The 18,830-nt window shown below is 46.1% G+C and overlaps 1 protein-coding gene across 2 annotated transcripts in view; it reads left to right on the top strand.

Annotated features, from left to right (window-relative positions):
• Positions 1-18,830, top strand: part of cdk17 (cyclin dependent kinase 17) — a 35,636-nt gene that overhangs the window by 7,039 nt on the left and 9,767 nt on the right. For both annotated transcript variants that reach the window (XR_003974082.1, XM_030342476.1), the window contains exons 2-4: positions 12,317-12,454; positions 12,912-13,079; positions 15,799-15,932. Coding sequence is in view for 1 of the 2 variants with exons in the window: in XM_030342476.1 (XP_030198336.1) it covers positions 12,328-12,454; positions 12,912-13,079; positions 15,799-15,932 (429 nt within the window). In the remaining variant the exon portion in view is untranslated. The remainder of the gene's footprint in view (positions 1-12,316; positions 12,455-12,911; positions 13,080-15,798; positions 15,933-18,830) is intronic.

The raw sequence follows: 18,830 nt of genomic DNA, 5'->3' as shown, positions 1-18,830 counted from the left end.
CTGTACTGACCCAGGAAGGGTGGAGTGGCAGCATGATTAGACCATCCACATGTTCACATTTGCGTTTCTGCAATTCATTTCAGGCCGGCCTTGGCTGTGCAGCCATTTATTTCCACATATCGGGGAAGCTTCACATTGCTCAAGGCTCCCGGCCAATCAGATTCAATAACCGAGTGACTTTCTAGCTGTCTTCACTCTTGCTTAATCCGGTTGCAAATGAGCAACAACAAATAAAAGACTACCTTGCTACATTTCTGTTTCTGTTTCTTTTTCAAACGAGAATACTAGAGCTGTCAAGCGATTACAATATTTAATCGTGATTAATCGCATTAATGTCATAGTTAACTCGCGATTAATCGCAAATTCTTTTTCTATGCAAAATATCCCTTGATTTTTTTGTCCCATAATTCTTCTCATTTTAATTCGCTTATGCACATGGTGAAGTGCATCGGCTTGCCTTGTGCAAATGATTTTTTATTGATAACAACATTGGCATATACTGATCAAAACAGGACGATACAAAAAAAGAGCCTATAGTGCAATTAAACGACTGCTTTGAACAAATGTAATTTGAACATAGCAGTCAGGCTACTGCTTCTTTGTTTTGAGCCAAAGAAAAAAATAAAATAAAATAATTGCGTTAATCGCACGATAAATTTTTTAACGCCGTTAAAATTGGTTTGCGTTAACGTCGTTAATAACGCTTTTAACTGACAGCTCTAATGAATACATTAAACGTGGTTCAACAACGGGGACTATTATTCAACGGTACAGAGGCCGCACTGATCTGTGGAAAGAACGTGAACCCTGGAGATCAGGAGGGCCTCACGAGGCCAGTGGAGTGCAGGTCTGCACTGGAGGCCGTGGAGGAGCTCTAAGGCCTCCACACACCAAAGCAGAAGCGTAGAGCGGACACACAGCTCGCATCCGCTCTCGCTCTGCCGCTCCCATGCTGATCAATGTGCTCTTTCACGCCGCAGGCAGAGCTGAGGCGCATTTGCGAGGCGCAGCGTGTTGTTGTTGTTCGACGTCGGGTCCATGTATTTCACCCCTGGCTGGTGTTTTTGATGCTTTTTTTTTGGTTCCGCTGAACAGTTGAAATGCACTAGATGAATGGGTCCGTGTGGGATTCTAACATCCCTCCGGTGTGAAGACAAGGATGCGAGAAAGTTCAGCTTCTGTTTGCGCGCCACGCTTGAGCTCTGCCGTGCGGAGGACTTAATGTTTTTGAAATGTCAGTGGCGTTGAACCAAACTCCTTCTGGCGAGGTCAACTCCCTTCTTGGGTCAACCACCCTTCTTGGGTTTGCCCTTTTGCATCTTCCTCCTCGTCTTCAGAGACAGGGGGGGAAGCGTGTCTGCTGCTCGAGGGTATGCCATGTTAACGGCGCTAGCGAACCGCCACTCAAACGTGCAACCCTTTTACCGGGTCAAAGGTCACTGGCTTCTCGCACCCGTAAAGCGCATTGTCTCTTCTGTGCGGCTGTCGTTAAACACCGACCAAGGAGCCTCTGGCCAGAGATACGGGGGACAGGGCCTCAATTGGTGAGGGAAGGAGGAGCCGCGTTGGCTGTTGGCGCCGTTTTCCAGGTGTCACCTGAAATGAGTGTGTGTCTCTCGCTATCGCTATCGCTATCGCTATCGCTATCGCTATCGCTCTTGCTTTCGCTCTCGCTCTCTATCTGTTGAGACATTTGCTTGATTTCTGATTAAATTATTTACAGTCATTTATTATTCATATATTCTTCTTGTATTATTTATCATATTCATTGATTTTGTTTTTTGGAGTTTATGTTTTTCATTCTAGGAATCTCTTCCCAATCTTACTTCTTCCCCCTCCCTCTTCTTGCTAGTAATACCTATCCTCTTTGTATGTGTGTCTGTGTGTGTGTGTCTCTCTCTCGCTCTCGTTCGCTCTAGGCTCTCCTTGCCACGACCTAGGTGTCTCCTTCTTTTTGTCCTCAGGAACTTGACACACACACCTGGTTTTTAAAGGCCAGTTTTAATGGGAGGGGTAGGCTATGAGAATGGAGAGCCATAAAGAGGAGAGGAGAAGTGGTGGAGAAGAAGGGGGAAGGAGATGAAAGAAAACAGACGAAGAGGGCAGTGACAGGAAATGAAAGGCTGAAATCCTATTGTTCAATCCTGTACAGGACCCTGTGTGTGTGTGTGTGTGTGTGTGTGTGTGTGTGTGTGTGTGTGTGTGTGTGTGTGTGTGTGTGTGTGTGTGTGTGTGTGTGTGTGTGTGTGTGTGTGTGTGTGTGTGTGTGTGTGTGTGTGTGTGTGTGGGTAGGGCTGAACGATCTATCGTTTTCGACCGAAAATCGCGATCTCAAGTATTACGATTTTGGGGTCGTCAAAGCTGCGTTTTTTTTATTTTTTTTTTATATTTTACAAAAGTGCAATTATTTTGATGCTGATGAGCCATTGAAGCAAGTTTACTTAAGAAAGAGGGCTCCCTTTTTATTTGACTTTTTTGGTTGTTGTTTCTTAGGTACTTGAATAAACAGTCTTGCATTTGAAATCTGTTGCCAGCAGTTTTCATTATTGCATTACCTTAATGGAATTCATTGGTTATATTAATTTATACTGAAACTTGATTTAAAGAAAATAAATCGTGGTTGAAATCGAAACCGCAATCTCTACCAGAAAAATCGCAATTTCAATTTTTTCTTAAAATCGTTCAGCCCTAAGTGTGGGTCAGTGGCATGCTTGTGTGTTTGCACCCAAGCTTGGGGCAGAAAACGGGGGAAGGGTTTGAATCTCCCCAGTTTCATGTCATGGGTCTATTGTTTCACTGACCTTTTCACACGTTAAACACAATGTCGGGATCGATTATTGATGACCGGATAGAGCAGGTTCCAATGGAAAGCAGGAAGAGACACAGGACAGAGTCACTGGGCCGCCTTATTCACCTAGCTGCCATCTTGATTCTAAATGCTATAGGTGCGAGAACTGAATGCGGAATTCTGCATTCATTTCCCCCCATCCAGCATGTCTTTACAACCAAGATGACTGCTGGGTCACCGAGGGCAACATTTATTGCCTCTATGGCTGAACCTGATACTACTAACTCAGAGATGCTCAGTAATTGAATTTGTTAGCCATCCTTTAGTTATTTGCACGGGAATTACTCTGTTTGAGACAATTTAGATTTTAGATTGCTCCTGACCGTCTTCTGACATATCAGTGCTTCCAAGCAACCTTTTTTCAATGGCAAATAAACTCCGGGAGGCAGAGAGTAGAACGGTGAAATGCAAAACAATACAAAAGAGGTTTCAATAATCACAACAATGAACCAGGAAGGTGAACACTGGTCCCCCGGGCAGCCCCAGGCCTCAGTGTGAGGGAAACCGGCTGACTTGGAAATGGATGAATTATATAACAGAGGAGAATAGGCGGAGGAGGAGGAGGAGGAGGAGGAGGAGGAGGAGGAGGAGGAGGAGGAGGAGGAGGAGGAGGATGATAAAGACCGCAGGAAAAAGATCGCAGGATAGGAGGAGGCTAAGCTCAGAATATAATACATTTCTCTGCAGGACTAATAAACATGTTGATGGAAGTTTATATAGAAGATGCAAAGATTTTCCCATAAATGTCAACAGCTTTGGTAGTAGAGCCAAATAAACAAACCTGCCCATAATAGTTTGTTTGAGGGTGTGTGTGTATGCAGAAGATTGTGTTCATTTGTATATTGTATCTTCTGTTTGCATGGGGGGGTTGTTTTTGAACTAAATATGCAATGTTTATTCACGTGAATATTACAAAACATGTAGAATTTTCCAATTTAAATATGGAGCTTTGTGTGTGTGTGAGTGTGGAGTACATATGTTCTGTGCTCATCCTCTCACACACAGACACACACACACACACACAAACACACACACACACACAGACATACGCACACACACACGCACACACACACACACACACACACCTATAGTTGACAACAGATGGCTGCAGTGTGTTTGTTGCCAGGTCACACGCTGTCTCCTTGTCGACTTTAGGCTCATCATTTGTCTGTATCGTGTGTGTCTCTCTGTCTCTTGTGAGTTTGTGTTTGTATGACTGCATCTCTTTGCGTTTGTTTGTGTGTGTGTTTTTTTGTGTGCCTGTGTGTGTTGGCATGTGTGTATGCATGCATATGTGTGTACATCTTCAAGTGATTCTCTTTTTATGTATCAATGTGTGCGAGTGTGTCTGTTTGTGCGTGTCTGTCGATGTGTGTGTCTGTCTATCCTTGGGAATTTTGTGTGTTTGCATATAATTCTCTGGGTATGTATCTATGTGTGCGAGTGTGTCTGTGTGTGTTCGTCTGTCGATTTGTGTGTCTCTATCGGTGTGAATGGGTGTGCGCGCTGCCTGTCAGCCCTTGATAGTAACCTTGCATTTGTGTGTGTGTGTTTGTGTGTGTGTGTACGTGAACATGCACACGCTCTCGACAGAGCGCTCCGTGTGCATCCAGCTGAGGGTCTGCAGAAGACCTTAAAATAACTCTTGTTCCACTCAGGGCTGAAAGGGCCTTCTGCAGACAAGCGCCTCAGCGTCTCGCTGTGAATGCAAAGGGAGAGGGTGACTCGGAACGGCGTGTCAGCCTATATAAACGTCGAGTTTGAGGAGGGATTTACAGTCTGTGTGCTCTCGGCGCCCCATCTCCTGAATTACACACAAGCAATTACTGTTTTTTGTCTCTATTTTTAGTCACATTTGTATCCACATTTTTATCAATGTTGACGGTGCATTGCTATTATCTGTTCGGTATGCTGTATATATGTGCCTTGTAAATAAAGTTATGAAAGCTAAATATTAACATAGTTCTGTCAGCACTTCAAATGAGCTATACACAAATATAGTGTTTAGCTTTGAGCAAATCTTTCAGTTATTCTACCCAAGCCAACTATAAGTGGGATCTAGAGGAATATGAACGGCTTAAGTGCCATTCAATGCTTTCTCAATTCAATTATAGAAGAACAGAGTGTCTTGCACGGACAGTGCACACACACACACTGACTCAGTTATTTCAGATCATGCCAGGGGATAGTCATGCTGATGTTTATTTTAGATTCTTTCCAACAAAGATCTTTGTGTGTGTGTGTGTGTGTGTGTGTGTGTGTATTTATGGTTGTGGTGTGGTCAAACAGTCACACGCCCGTGCACAGTTAACGTGCACGCTCCTATGTCGATCCCTTGTCTGGGCGACATTGGTTCGACGGCGGTTGGTTCTTCAGTGAAACCCATAGTGTAGTAGATAGTTCTATCTTTAAAGGTCTGTGCGACCACAGCGCATGACCGCGCACGAGATGGGGCCGCAGGAAACAGGGAGGGATGCGAGGGTCGACTGTAAGCTTGTGACGATAAAACATTTGTACACCCCACATAATTAAACACAGACACACCCCTAGGCGCAACTTTGTGTGAATAGAGGCGTTTGTGTCTTCCACTGCATGTGAATCTAACAAACTTTAAACACTTAATGCATAACACCTGTGCGCTCCCCATTCGAGATGCGCCGAGTAAGCAAGCGGTTGATTCGCGATCAGGGGTTGGTCAAAATTCGCTTCCTCGTTGTGTTTTTTTCTCTGGAATACAGAATAATCTGAAATGGCCAAATGGGGGGGGGGGGGGTTGTTGAGAAGCGGACAAGAGTGTAATTTTCTTTAACTACTGCAGCTCAAATAACCGTCAGGTGCAGGTTACAGCAAAATGTAAGATGTTAGAAATATTTGAACCAGGCATCACTACTCCCCATACATCAGCGTAATCATCAAAGTCTTCCTGTGCTCCTGGTTCCTGACATATCCCCCCCCAGGCCTGGGACATCATGCCTCAGACACTTTACCTTCATTTAGATGTGTGTGGGTGTGTATGTGTGTGTACGTGTGTGCGTGCGTTAGTGTGTGTGAGTGTGTGTGTGTGTGTGTGCGTTTGGAAGGGTCACGGAACGGGGAGATAGTAGGGTGTTTCCATGTCAACACCCTGAACCTCTTAAACTGGACCTCATTTGGTCAGGGGTCAAAAGGTCAGGAATCAATCCAATCTCAGCCACCAGTGTGTGTGTGTGTGTGTGTGTGTGTTTGTGTGTTTGTGTGTGCGCCTGTGTGCAGTCAACCTGGATGTCATTAGCGGATGGCACCACCTGTGTACCTGTGCATGCTGGGCTCAGGTTGCCGTGCAACAGTGGTAATAAAGCATCCTGGTCTTTGAAGTCTTTGATGGGGTCTATACCTGGAGCTGGTCTCATTGTAACTTACCTGTGACACTGGCCGGCTGATTCCTCTGTGTCTCTCTCTCTCTCTCTCTCTCTCTCTCTCTCTCTCTCTCTCTCTCTCTCTGTCTCTGTCTCTGTCTCTGTCTCTGTCTCTGTCTCTGTCTCTCTGTCTCTGTCTCTGTCTCTGTCTCTCTCTCCTCTTTCTCTTTCTTTCTTTCTCTCTCTATCTCACTGTCTCTGCCTCTACCTCCGTGCCTACTGCACTGCACACTGCACGACACGAGTGAGTGTTTAGTAGGGATGGGCAAAATGATTCTTTTCCGGGAACTAGTTCTTTCAGTTCAGTTCACTATAACGATTCGTTTATTTGATTCGTTCGTTTTGATTCGTTCGTTACGTCAGATTACCTTATTATCTTAAAAAAAATAAAAAATAAAAAAACTTTTTTTTATATTTTTAATTGGTCGTAAGTCTGGATAGGACCGTCAAGACCGCAGTCCGCCGTTTGGAGATGCCTGCTATTTAGTATGTCAAACGTCCCACCAATATTTATACCACTTGCTTACTCTCTATATTTCATTCATGGTTTTACATTTATAATTTTATTTTACTTTACATTTAATTCTTCATTGTTCAGGCATTACAGAACTTGCATGGTCATAAATAAAAAATACGAACTGCAGTTTAATTTCTTTGTTTGTTCTTAAATTGACGTAGAATGGAGCAAAGACTCCTGGGATTGGGAAATGCGTTTATCCAATAAACAGATGGAGGTCAAGTCTATTTTCGAAAAAATGTAGGGGGATATATGAGTCGAATGGTATGACCCAAGATACGTCAGACAGAAAGCGCGCATATTCGACGGTACCGCCTTGTCATTGGTTTACCCAGGTGCCATTCCAACACCATTGCTACCTCTCATTGGCTGAATCTTTGAGAAAGTTGTAGACTCAATCAATGGAAGTCGCGGGGAGACGGAGCTCTGTTCGTTTGTATATTTTATTTAAGTGACCATATGTTTGGTTTATGTTAAAAAAAAAGAATCAAAGAACCAGTTCTTCTTGTTTTGGGGAACCAGTTCTTGTCGTTCACGTTCGGGATTCGTTCGTTGTAACGAATCAGTCGCGACCGACACATCCCTAGTGTTTAGGCCCCAAAAAATACCTATGCAGCACATTTATGTTCTGCTCGGCTTTTTATAGACACTAGAATTTATATATTTGGCTACTCTCTCTCCCTCTCGCTCTCACTCTCTCGCTCTCGCTCTCGCTCTCTCCGTCTCTCTCTCTCTCGCTCTCTCTCGCTCTCGCTTTCTCAAGCTCTATCTCTTGTTGTCTATTTTTCTATCTCTAAATATCTTTATATATATATATATACCTATCTCTCTCTCTGAGCTCAGGTATGCGGGTCCCCCCTCCCCAGACCTGTAGTGTGGGTGGGCAACAAACTGCATGATGGGAATAAATACCAGCGGAGACTTTATTCAATAAATGCTAACCTTGACATTACAGATGAACACACACACACACACACACACACACACACACACACACACACACACACACACACACACACACACACACACACACACACACACACACACACACACACACACACACACACACACACCTACACACTGCTGCAGATAATCCTGATTTGATGATGCGTAATCATAAGCTAAAGCTTGTTTAACGTATCTCAGTTTCCGAGCGTCGACGCACTGCCAATATAGTTGCCATAGTAACGCAATAAGTAGAGCGGGAGGAGGGAAGTCAGAAGAACCCGGCGACGGTGGCTATTGTGATGCTCTATTGTGTGTGTGTGTGAGCGGGATTTTGTGTGTGTGTGTGTGTGTGTCTGGTTGAGAGTGTGCACTGTGATCTACCAAGGTGTTGGGTGTGTTTTCTATAAGTGTCTATGTGTGTGTGTACGTTGAGTGCTTGCATTTCAGTTTAAGTTTGGTAATTAGGTCGACATCCCGCACTCGCTTCCACTGCCCTTTGAAGTTAACCCACTTGCCATCTCCCACAATGCACTTGGAGGAACCCAGGAGGGTAAGGGGAGGTGTCTTGGAAGGGGGGGGGGGGTATTCTGGTTAAAGAATCTGGTTTCAGGGTCCAGAATGTGGGTCAAAAACTACAGAGAGGAATACTGGTGTGAGTGTGTGTATGGTGGGGGGGATGCATGTTTAGGGAATGCCAAATGTATATAATGAGGGAGAGAGAGGGAGAGAGAGAGAGTATCCTCTGGAGTGTTTTTTGGATCTTTTTGCACTCGGTTCTGCACATCATTCACATGCTGAACCCCTCCCACTCACGCACACACACATACACACACACGCACACGCACATCCACATGCATGCAAGCACGCACGTACACACACCGCAACCCCCTCAGTAGTGTCACATGAGCTTTTCTTTGTGTCGTTGTGCCGAAGAGATAATGCTGCTCTCTGTGGCAGACAAAGACTGTTTATCGGATGTGTGTGTGTGTGTGTGTGTGTGTGTGTGTGTGTGTGTGTGTGTGTGTGTGTGTGTGTGTGTGTGTGTGTGTGTGTGTGTGTGTGTGTGTGTGTGTGTGTGTGTGTGTGTGTGTCATCCTTCCACACAACTGTGGTTAGAAACCAGTGAAATATGGTGGCCATACGTTCTGTGAGTCTTCTGTATGTCTGAAGCAGGCCTACGGCGGGACGCATGGTACTGCAGCCTGTGTGTGTGTGTGTGTCTCTGTGTGTGTGTGTGTGATTGTGTGTGTGTATGTGTGTGTGTCTTTGTGTGTGTATGAGTGTCAACCTGGTAAATTGCACCCCCACAAGAACAGACACTGATAGATTAGAGGAATATGTAGGGAAATACTTTGTAGGCATGCATGTCATGGATAAAGAATTGGAATAGGATTCAGGAATTTTTCGTGTGTGTGTTTCTGTGTGTGTGTGGGGGTGTGTGTGTGTGTGTGTGTGTGTGTGTGTGTGTGTGTGTGTGTGCCTCTCTTTGCCCTCAGTGCGGCCAGACAGATGGTGTGTCCGGAGTATTTAAGGAGCCAACAACCTTGGAGGGAAAGACGCAGACAGACAGACTGTGTGGTGTGTGTGTGTGTGTGTGTGTGTGTGTGTGTGTGTGTGTGTGTGTGTTTTTGTGAGTGTGTGTCTGTGCATACGCGCATATGTGCGTGTCTGTTTATGTAAGCCTGCATGTATGGGGCCAGTGCCAGTCTGTGTGTGTGTTTGTGTGCATATATGGGTTTAAACTTCTGTGTGTGTGCATGTATGTGTGTGTCTGTGTGTGTGTGTGTGTGTGTGGGTGTGTGCATACTACGAGCCTAGGGGTAAAAACGCTGTCCGCGCTGTGTCTCCTTTTTTAGTAGCGGTAGTTATCAAATCAATCATACAGAGTTTTATTTCCTATCGGAATGAAAGCAAAAAATAGTGTGAGTTAAGGTGCCAGAGAGAGAGAGAGAGAGAGAGAATTCAGAGTAATGAGAGACAGAGGGAGAAACGGAGAGTCAGGGTCGGAAAGAGATATGAGTGATAGAGAAGAGGGAGAGGGAGCGAGAGAAGGGGAGATGGAGAGAGTAGGTGAGAGGGATAACAGGGGAACAAAGGTGTGTGTTTGTCAGTTGAGGTCAGCCAGGACAAGAGTAGCTCTCCCTTCCTCAAACACGTGCAGGCCACGAGAGAGAGAGAGAGAGAGAGAGAGAGAGAGAGAGAGAGAGAGAGAGAGAGAGAGAGAGAGAGAAAGAGAGAGAGAGAGAGAGAGAGAGAGAGAGAGAGAGAGAGAGAGAGAGAGAGAGAGAGAGAGAGAGAGAGAGAGAGAGAGAGAGAGAGAGAGAGAGAGAGAGAGAGAGAGAGAGAGAATGACGTTACTATTTCACACGAGCACACACCGTCAAAAGGGGTGTTACCACGACAACACAATGACCAGGGAAACTGGCACGAAGCGGTTTAGTGCAAGGTGTTTCCTAGGACCTGGCATATTCACATAGACAGACTCACACGCACAAACACACACACACACAGAAACACTCACTCATACAAACCAAGAACGTACTTTGCCCATGTTCCTCCATCCACATGGTAACTGTTGCCATGGCGGGTGGTCTGCTCCGGTGTCAAGGGGTCTGCTGACCTTTGAACCACCTAACGACCCCCTCCTCTTGTCTGTCTCAGCCAATCAGAGCTTCTCCCATATCAATCACCAGGCAGTACCAACCATCACTCAGCAGGAAGCATCTCTTGCTTGCTGACCTTGGGGTAGAAACCATCAAGAATCCACGACTGGACGTGGATGTGCTGTGATGTTTGTGTGTGTGGGTGTGTGTATGTGTGCTTTTGTAATTTGTAAGTACTAGATAGAAAATGATGATGCGATTGTTGAGTTGATGAGTTGACGGGATGAGTTGAGGGGTGCGGTCATGGTGCGTGGGCTTCTGGCCGCTACTTCAGGACAGACAGACACACTTGTGCCGTCTTCTCCATGAGATTTATTTGCATGCATCTGCCCCCGCTGGATGCTCTCTGATGGCCAAATGCACAGCTATGTCTGTCTGTCTGTCTGTCTGTCTGCCTGCCTGCCTGCCTGCCTGTCTGTCTGCCTGCCTGCCTGCCTGCCTGCCTGCCTGCCTGTCTGTCTGTCTGCCTGTCTGTCTGTCTGTCTGTGTGTGTGTGTGTGTGTGTGTGTGTGTGTCTGACGTGTATGCGGGTTTGTGTGATTGAGTGTGTGTGTGTGTGTGTGTGTGTGTGTGTGGGGTTGTGTGTGTACAGAGTCGTATATTTTGATTAATGTCTTGGGATTTGTTCATGTTTTAATCATAACTTTGCCTGTCTTCTTCGCCCTGCATTAATTTTGGATTGAAATAAGTTCTTGTTTTATGGTCGACTGAATGTTAGTTGCTATTAAGTGGCCGCTCTGGGCTTTGTGATTTGTTCTCAATGCAGACACACACACGTACACACACTGATATAGCTATATGCATGGTATTACACGTAGTTCCTAATGGATGTCTTACACCATAACACATGTACATTTGAGAGAAAACTCACATTTACTTTGTGTGTGTGCGTGGACAAATGTTAACAACTTGTTATGCCAGTAATGGTCAGAAGCCTTGCTTACTCAGCATAAAGAGGGCCAGCCCCATGTCAGTGCAGTTGTACAGCTGGGATATCAATTTTAACTGCTTGCATTTAAATTTGGTTCTCTCGGTACTGCCGACAGACTGGTGGGAAGCGGCCTCCAGTCAGCAGGAGAACCGAAAGCAAAAAGCCAGCGATTCCTGGCCACTTTCTGTTCTGTGTCTGCAATTATTGGCGGCCGTCATATCTGACGGGGTCACGGCTCCCCATACCCTAATGATTATGTATGGGCCGGGAATCGGCATGGACCTCACCACACGATCTTACAGAGATGTTTGAGGGCAGTTTACGATATGTGTCGCGATTCTGGAACTATTGCAATTCTGTGTATATTGCGATGCGATGCTTGGAATTTTGGTGCGATCTTCGATTTTGTGCGGTTGAACATTGCGCTTCGCCATCGTTTTGTAAATGAATGCGGCCGATTTCTCTATAGCGCCCTCCGTAGGACGATGCCATTATTTCGACGTATGAGTGATCCTGACATGAGTGTTGTGGAATCAAAGAACCACGATACTCGCCTTGCATCGTTTTATTTCCACATCGCTAGGGCCTAAAAAAAAAATTGTTTGGTTCCGGTTTCCGACCGACCCTGTCGGTCGGATGAATTTATGTGCGACCCAAATTATTTTATGAGTTTTATAAAAAAAAAAATATATATATATTTTTTTAATGTAATTACGTTTTGGTACAGCACCTCTATAATTACGTTTTGGTACAGCACCTCTTCATTCTGTACAAGGATGAGCGAATTTTCTCGTTTTTAAATGAAAACAACCTACCTATCATTCGCTGCCGCTGGAAAAAATAAAATAAAAAAATAAAATAAATTCCCTACCTACCCATGACCTCAACTGACAACCAACAGGAACCAAACTTTTTTTTTTTTTAGGCCTAGTGGATGTCGAAGAGTGAATTGGCCCTATGAACATAAGTAGAGTTATCAAATGTATGTGTGTGCTTGTGTGTGTGTGTGTGCAGGAGGTCCGATCATGGAGAAGATGAAACGCTTCAGGAGGCGTCTGTCCCTGACCCTGCGGCCCAGCCAGTCGGTGGACGAGTCGCTGTCCGAGCTGGCCGAGCAGCTGACCATCGAAGACAGCGTCTCCAAGGACAGCGGTCAGTGACCACACACGCGCGCACGCACACAAATACACACTCACCGACGCATGCACACACTCGTGTATATATATATATACCTGAGCAAGAAAACATGCAAGCAAATAGACACACACAGATAGATGCACACATACACTTACCCTCATTCACATGACCACACAAACACACGTAACCAGACACACATAGACGGATGCAGACACAACCTGATACACACACACACACCTATGAAGACATAAACCGAAATACCTGAACACACACAAACAAATATCACATAATCACACACAAACACACACAAAGTGGTCATAATCTGAGGTCCTGGTGGATTTATCTCCTCTTTCGTTTGTGTATGTGTGTGCATGTGGCTGTGTGTGTGTGTGTGTGTGTGTGTGTGTCTGTGTGTGTGTGTGTGTGTGTGTGTGTGTGTGTGTGCGTGTGCGTGTGTGTCTGTGCGTTCCAGAGCCCATCGTGCGTAACGGCCGGCCCCCCACCTCCCACAGCATGCAGTCCTTCCTGCACCAGTACACCTCCAGCTCCTTCAAGAAGCCCCCCCTGCGGCGGCCCCACAGCGTCATCGGGGGCAGCCTGGGCTCCTTCATGGCCATGCCGCGCAACGGCAGCCGCCTGGGTGAGACACACACGCACACACACACACACACACACATACACATATGCATGCACACACACACACACACACACGCCAGCGCATGCATGCCTACACGCACACACACTCCTGCATGCACGCACATATATGTGCATTCAAACGCACACATCTATGCATGCCCACACACACATAACACACATGCACACACACACACTGCATGCACACAAACACACACACACACGCGTATACACGCATACGAGTAACACACACGCACTCATGCACACCCAAAGGTTGTTGCGTCACTGATGACAACGCGAGGAGGCGTGTACAGTAGAGTTGTGGAGTCACATAGACTCACACGTTATAAATACGTGCATACATACGCATGCAAGAATATCTTTACATGTACACAAACACTGACAAGCGCCCTCATGTAATGTGCTGGGAGAGTGTGTACAAAGATTGTGAGAAGAGGAAAGAAATGACGGATTTCGACACAGTACCAACCGCAAACCATGTGACACACACACACATACACAGACAGACACACACACACACACAGGCGTTGATGTCATGGACTTCCTCATAGGTCCGCCGGCCTTCCTAAAGGTGTTTGTAACTTATATCTTTAACACATTTCTGAGAGGTATAGTATAGCACCTAGACATTATTCAGCCTCAACAACACACACACACACACACACACACACACACACACACACACACACACACACACACACACACACACACACACACACACACACACACACACACACACACACACACACACACACACACACACACACACACACAGAGAGGAAGCGGGCGATTGGCGAGCAGATGGCTGGCAGGGACAAACAGGAAACATGTCACTGCACCGACACTTCTGTTTTCCTGAAAACTCTCTCTCTCTCCGCCCTCACACCACTGTTTCTTGGTATCTCTCTCCCTCCCTCTCTTTCTCTCACTCTCTCTCTCTCTCTCACTCTCTCTACCTCTACCTCTCTTTAACCCACTCATAAGGTCCAACACACTTTCCTCCTCTAAGTGACTGTTAACCCACCTATGAGTCATGTGTGTTTTTGTTTGTGTGTCTGTGTCTGTATCCACCTGATTGTGTGTATGTGTTTCCACATGCATTTGTGTGTGTGCTTGTATGTGTGCGTGGGAGATTGTTTGTGTGTTTGTCAGTGTGTGTGTGTGTGTATGAAATCATGTATCATTGTGTTGCAATGGTCTCCGTTAGCAATCTGTATTCCCATCTATCGCCATGGCAATGGTGGGTCCATCATCGACGGAACAGCATCACCAGCATGGGGGATGAAATGACACATAAAACACCAACACCACTTATTTACAGAGTTATAATCACATGCAGAAAAAAATATAATCTTCTAGGATTTCAGAATACAAATAAAGCTGTCACAATAAATCTTGACAATAAAACGTAAGAATCTTTCATTGGGGAAAGACAGTGTATGAACTGTGTTGACGTGGTTTGGAATGGGAACAGTAAAGTTCTGCAGCTAGTCTCCAGAGAGGCCATCTTGGTTCCATCTCGGTATAAACGCTAGCTGGATGGGGGAACTAAATGTGGCATTCAGTGTTCAGTTCATCCACCGAGCTAGCGCTGAGAGCCAAGATGGCTGCTAGGTGAGCCAGGCCCATGGGGACGTTGCTGAAGGAGTTATGGCCCAGAACTGGTAACAAAATGGGCCATGGAAGTGGGACAGTGCAGGTGGAAATCTCCTCCATCAGAGCACGTGATCAGCACTCATGATCAGTGCTGGTGAGAGGACCCCGTATCTTCTGTTAGGTCCTAAAATAGCCAAAGGTTCTTAGACGTTTGGGCTTCGGAAAATACAATTGTATGATTAATTTTCAAGCATATTGTGCTGAAATTGTTAATAAACCTTTATCTTTAGTTCTGAATTTTATAAAAGCATTTATTGACGATTTGCTCCTTTGTCTCTCTCTCTCTCTCTCTCTCTCTCTCTCTCTCTCTCTCTCTCTCTCTCTCTCTCTCTCTCTCTCTCTCTCTCTCTCTCTCTCTCTCTCTCTCTCTCTCTCTCTCTCTCTCTCTCTGTGTCTCTCTCTCTGTGTCTCTCTCTCTCTCTCTGTGTCTCTCTCTCTCTCTCTCTCTCTGTCTCTCTGTCTGTCTCTCTCTCTCTCTGTCTCTCTGTCTGTCTCTCTCTCTCTCTCTCTCTCTCTCTCTCTCTCTCTCTCTCTCTCTCTCTCTCTCTCTCTCTCTCTCTCTCTCTCTCTCTCTCTCTCTCTCTCTCTCTCTCTCTCTCTGTGTCTCTCTCTCTCTCTCTCTCTCTCTGTCTCTCTGTCTCTCTGTCTCTCTGTCTGTCTCTCTCTCTCTCTGTCTCTCTGTCTGTCTCTCTCTCTCTCTCTCTCTCTCTCTCTCTCTCTCTCTCTCTCTCTCTCTCTCTCTCTCTCTCTCTCGGTGTCTCTCTCTCTCTCTCTCTCTCTCTCTGTCTCTCTGTCTCTCTGTCTCTCTGTCTGTCTCTCTCTCTCTCTGTCTCTCTGTCTCTCTCTCTCTCTCTCTCTCTCTCTCTCTCTCTCTCTCTCTCTCTCTCTCTCTCTCTCTCTCTCTCTCTCTCTCTCTCTCTCTCTGTGTCTCTCTCTCTCTCTCTCTCTCTCTCTCTCTCTGTCTCTCTGTCTCTCTGTCTCTCTGTCTGTCTCTCTCTCTCTCTCTCTCTCTCCCCCTCTCTCTGTCTCTCTCTCTCTCTCTCTCCCAGACATCGTCCATGAGAACCTGAAGATGGGTTCTGACGGGGAGAGCGACCAGGCGTCGGGCACCTCCTCCGACGAGGTGCAGTCCCCCACGGGGGTGTGTCTGCGCAACCGCATCCACCGCCGCATCTCCATGGAGGTGAGTCACGGGGCCAACCAGCCAGCCAATCATCTTTGTTTGTGTAGCGCCGCAATAAACTGATTATCCTGCCAGGTAAAATCAACAGATCACCTGGCATGGAAACACCGTCGTCAAGGACAAAATAGGGAAAGAATGGATAAAGGGCTAGATGTTTGAAACGCGGGCATGATAAGAGATGTTTGATAGAGATGCCTCCTAGCTAAGACTCCGCCCACTTGTATACACCTGGTTCAGTTACGGTTCTATCCCTCTATTCAACTCTTTTCTATCTGCTAAATGTTGTTCTATTCTATTAGATAAATCAGGCCTTCCTTGAGAACGATGTACTTGGCCTCAACTAACCTGTATAAATAAAGGTAAAATATGAATTCCATATTTTTTGGTAATATTTGTCAATGTGGAGGAAGGAGGAGCACTTCCTTGAAACATTCAAATAATGAAATGATATAGCGGTAGACCAGAGTCCCCCCAGGCAAAGACAGACGGCATTGTCTTATGTTGCTTTCATTGACCTCCGTGTGGGGTAATTCGGTTCTAAATAATGTGTCTCTGTCAGCCTCTGATTGGATCGTATCGCATCCCAGTGATTGGGCCGAGTCATCGGTTCTTTCAAGCCTGTGTATTTCATTTCCGCACCATTTTGTTACACACGGGGGAGCACAAATGGCCTCAATCAATCATGTTCATCGTAGCTGCTCGGTGGAGCCGCCGAATGGATTAATAACCAAAGGCCGCCCCGGCAGAGCACAGGCGGCTCAGCCCTGTGGTGGCACTCTGCCCCCTAGTGGTGGACCAGAGAAGTTCTCATTAGTACAATTCCCTTTTTTACAGTGACAGTATGAAAACACACACACACACACACACACACACACACACACACACACACACACACACACACACACACACACACACACACACACACACACACACACACACACACACACACACACACACATCCAAACAGACACACTCGCACACACAGAGAGCTGGTGTTGTGCACCAGAACAATATTAATGTATCTCGACACGTGGTATTACCAAAGCGCAGAGCTCTGTGATTGGAGCTCTGTGATTGGAGCTCTGTGATTGGAGCTCTGGGATTGCCTCCAGCGTTGTCAGCCGTCACCAATCAGACTTAATGGGTCTTATTCAACTAGCGGCCATCTCTGGGGGGAATTCCCCCCAACCTGCTAGTATTCAGAACCATCCAAGTTCTTTGGGGGTAATTTCCCCCAACCAGATAGCCTTTAGAACCAAGATGGCCGCCAGGGGAATAAGGTCCATCCATGTTAATGAGATGCTACTGATGTATCCCCTGCTGCCTACTTCGGATGTAAACAGCCCACGGAAAGCACATCGTTTCCTATTCTATCACCACAGTCGCTTTTACTGCTAATGTGCTTTGATGCGATTTCTCCCAGCATGCCCCCTGGTCGGATCTGTTATTACTTTGTCTGTTTTTTTTTAATCTTTTTTATTATCCCTCGACGCGTTTCATCCCCTGTGGGCTTCTGATGATAATCGCGCGCAGGTTACAGAATGGATGTATTTTCCCCCCCTTTTGTTTCACCGTATCTGCGATGGATGGCGAGATCATGCACGAGCTGACTCTTATTAAAGGGCCGGTACGGTGTTTATGCACCACACACACACACACACACACACCACCTCCAAGGTGTTGTATTAAATGAACTGCAGGAGTGGGAGGAGATGAGATGATAGTGTCATGGTGTGTGTGTGTGTGTGTGTGTGTGTGTGTGTGTGTGTGTGTGTGTGGGTGGATAGGCAGGACATTGTCTGCCAAGCAGCGTGGCGTGGGCTCTCCACTGCAGCAGACAGAAGGTTCTAAACCGCACGCAGGTGGTGTGAAAGAGACGTGGGACACAGGCCTGCAGTGCCAGTCACCTGAACACTGTTCCCTGATAGGGCAGATGTTGACGGTGCAGTTTGTGGTTCCCACTCACCACAGAAGCAGCTGGCTTTTAGGGTTGATGAAGAGAAGAATATCTATTTTCCGTCACGTACAGCAAATCAGACACACAGACCTTGGAAAAAGTAGTAATAGTCATTTAAATAATATGATTTCATCGGCATTTAAGTGCTTTTCAAGACAACTAATGCTGTTTACTTTGTGTGTGTTTGTGTGTCCGTGTTTGTGTGTGTGTGTGTGTGTCCGTGTTTGTGTGTGTGTGTGTGTCGGGGGGGAAATTACACCTCATCAACTATTCCTCCCGCTTTCGTTTTGAGATCGTAATACTTCATCGGAAGTTCTCGTATTTCTCTGTACTATCGGTGTATGTATGAATCATCCTCTTACATTGAGTTATTCCAGCCCTGCTCATGAAGCGCAAATCCCCCGACCTTGTCCCAGTCTGAGTGAAGTTTGACTGGAGTTTTCCTCGACCTTCAGTGAAGGGCCTGAGCCCAGATGGTCGGATTAAAATAGTGCAAATACATTTGCATAATGTTGATGAGAAAATGAACAGGGAAATGGTTATGGATGAAGCCCATTTGCATGAGATCATTCAAACCTCGCTTGCTGAGGAAACGGGTTCCGCACATTATGAGGCATTTGATTGTAATAAATGACAGTAATGAATCAGCAGGCGAGTATCATTTGAGTCAGTCAAATTCGCACGGATGTGTGGCTTTGGCTTCAACCACGACCCGCTGTGACTGTTCACAACACAACGGTCTCTACAGGTCATGGAAACAGAGCACATCCATCATGCTCACACACATTTGAGAAAACAGCACTGCGACTGAGGACGATTGCTTCATCGGCTGCTGCTCTGTTGTCTCTCTTGATTGAGTAGGAACGGCTCTCGCATTGTATGTTGTTGGGTTCACAAAGATGAAGCTCGAAGGCCCTCTGGGGCCTTCCCGAGACAGACCT

The sequence above is a fragment of the Gadus morhua genome, chromosome 19, assembly GCF_902167405.1.
Source record: "Gadus morhua chromosome 19, gadMor3.0, whole genome shotgun sequence".
In the NCBI taxonomy this organism is placed as follows: domain Eukaryota; kingdom Metazoa; phylum Chordata; class Actinopteri; order Gadiformes; family Gadidae; genus Gadus; species Gadus morhua.
Note: the sequence above shows the minus strand (reverse complement) of the source record. Positions and strands in the feature narration are given on the sequence as shown.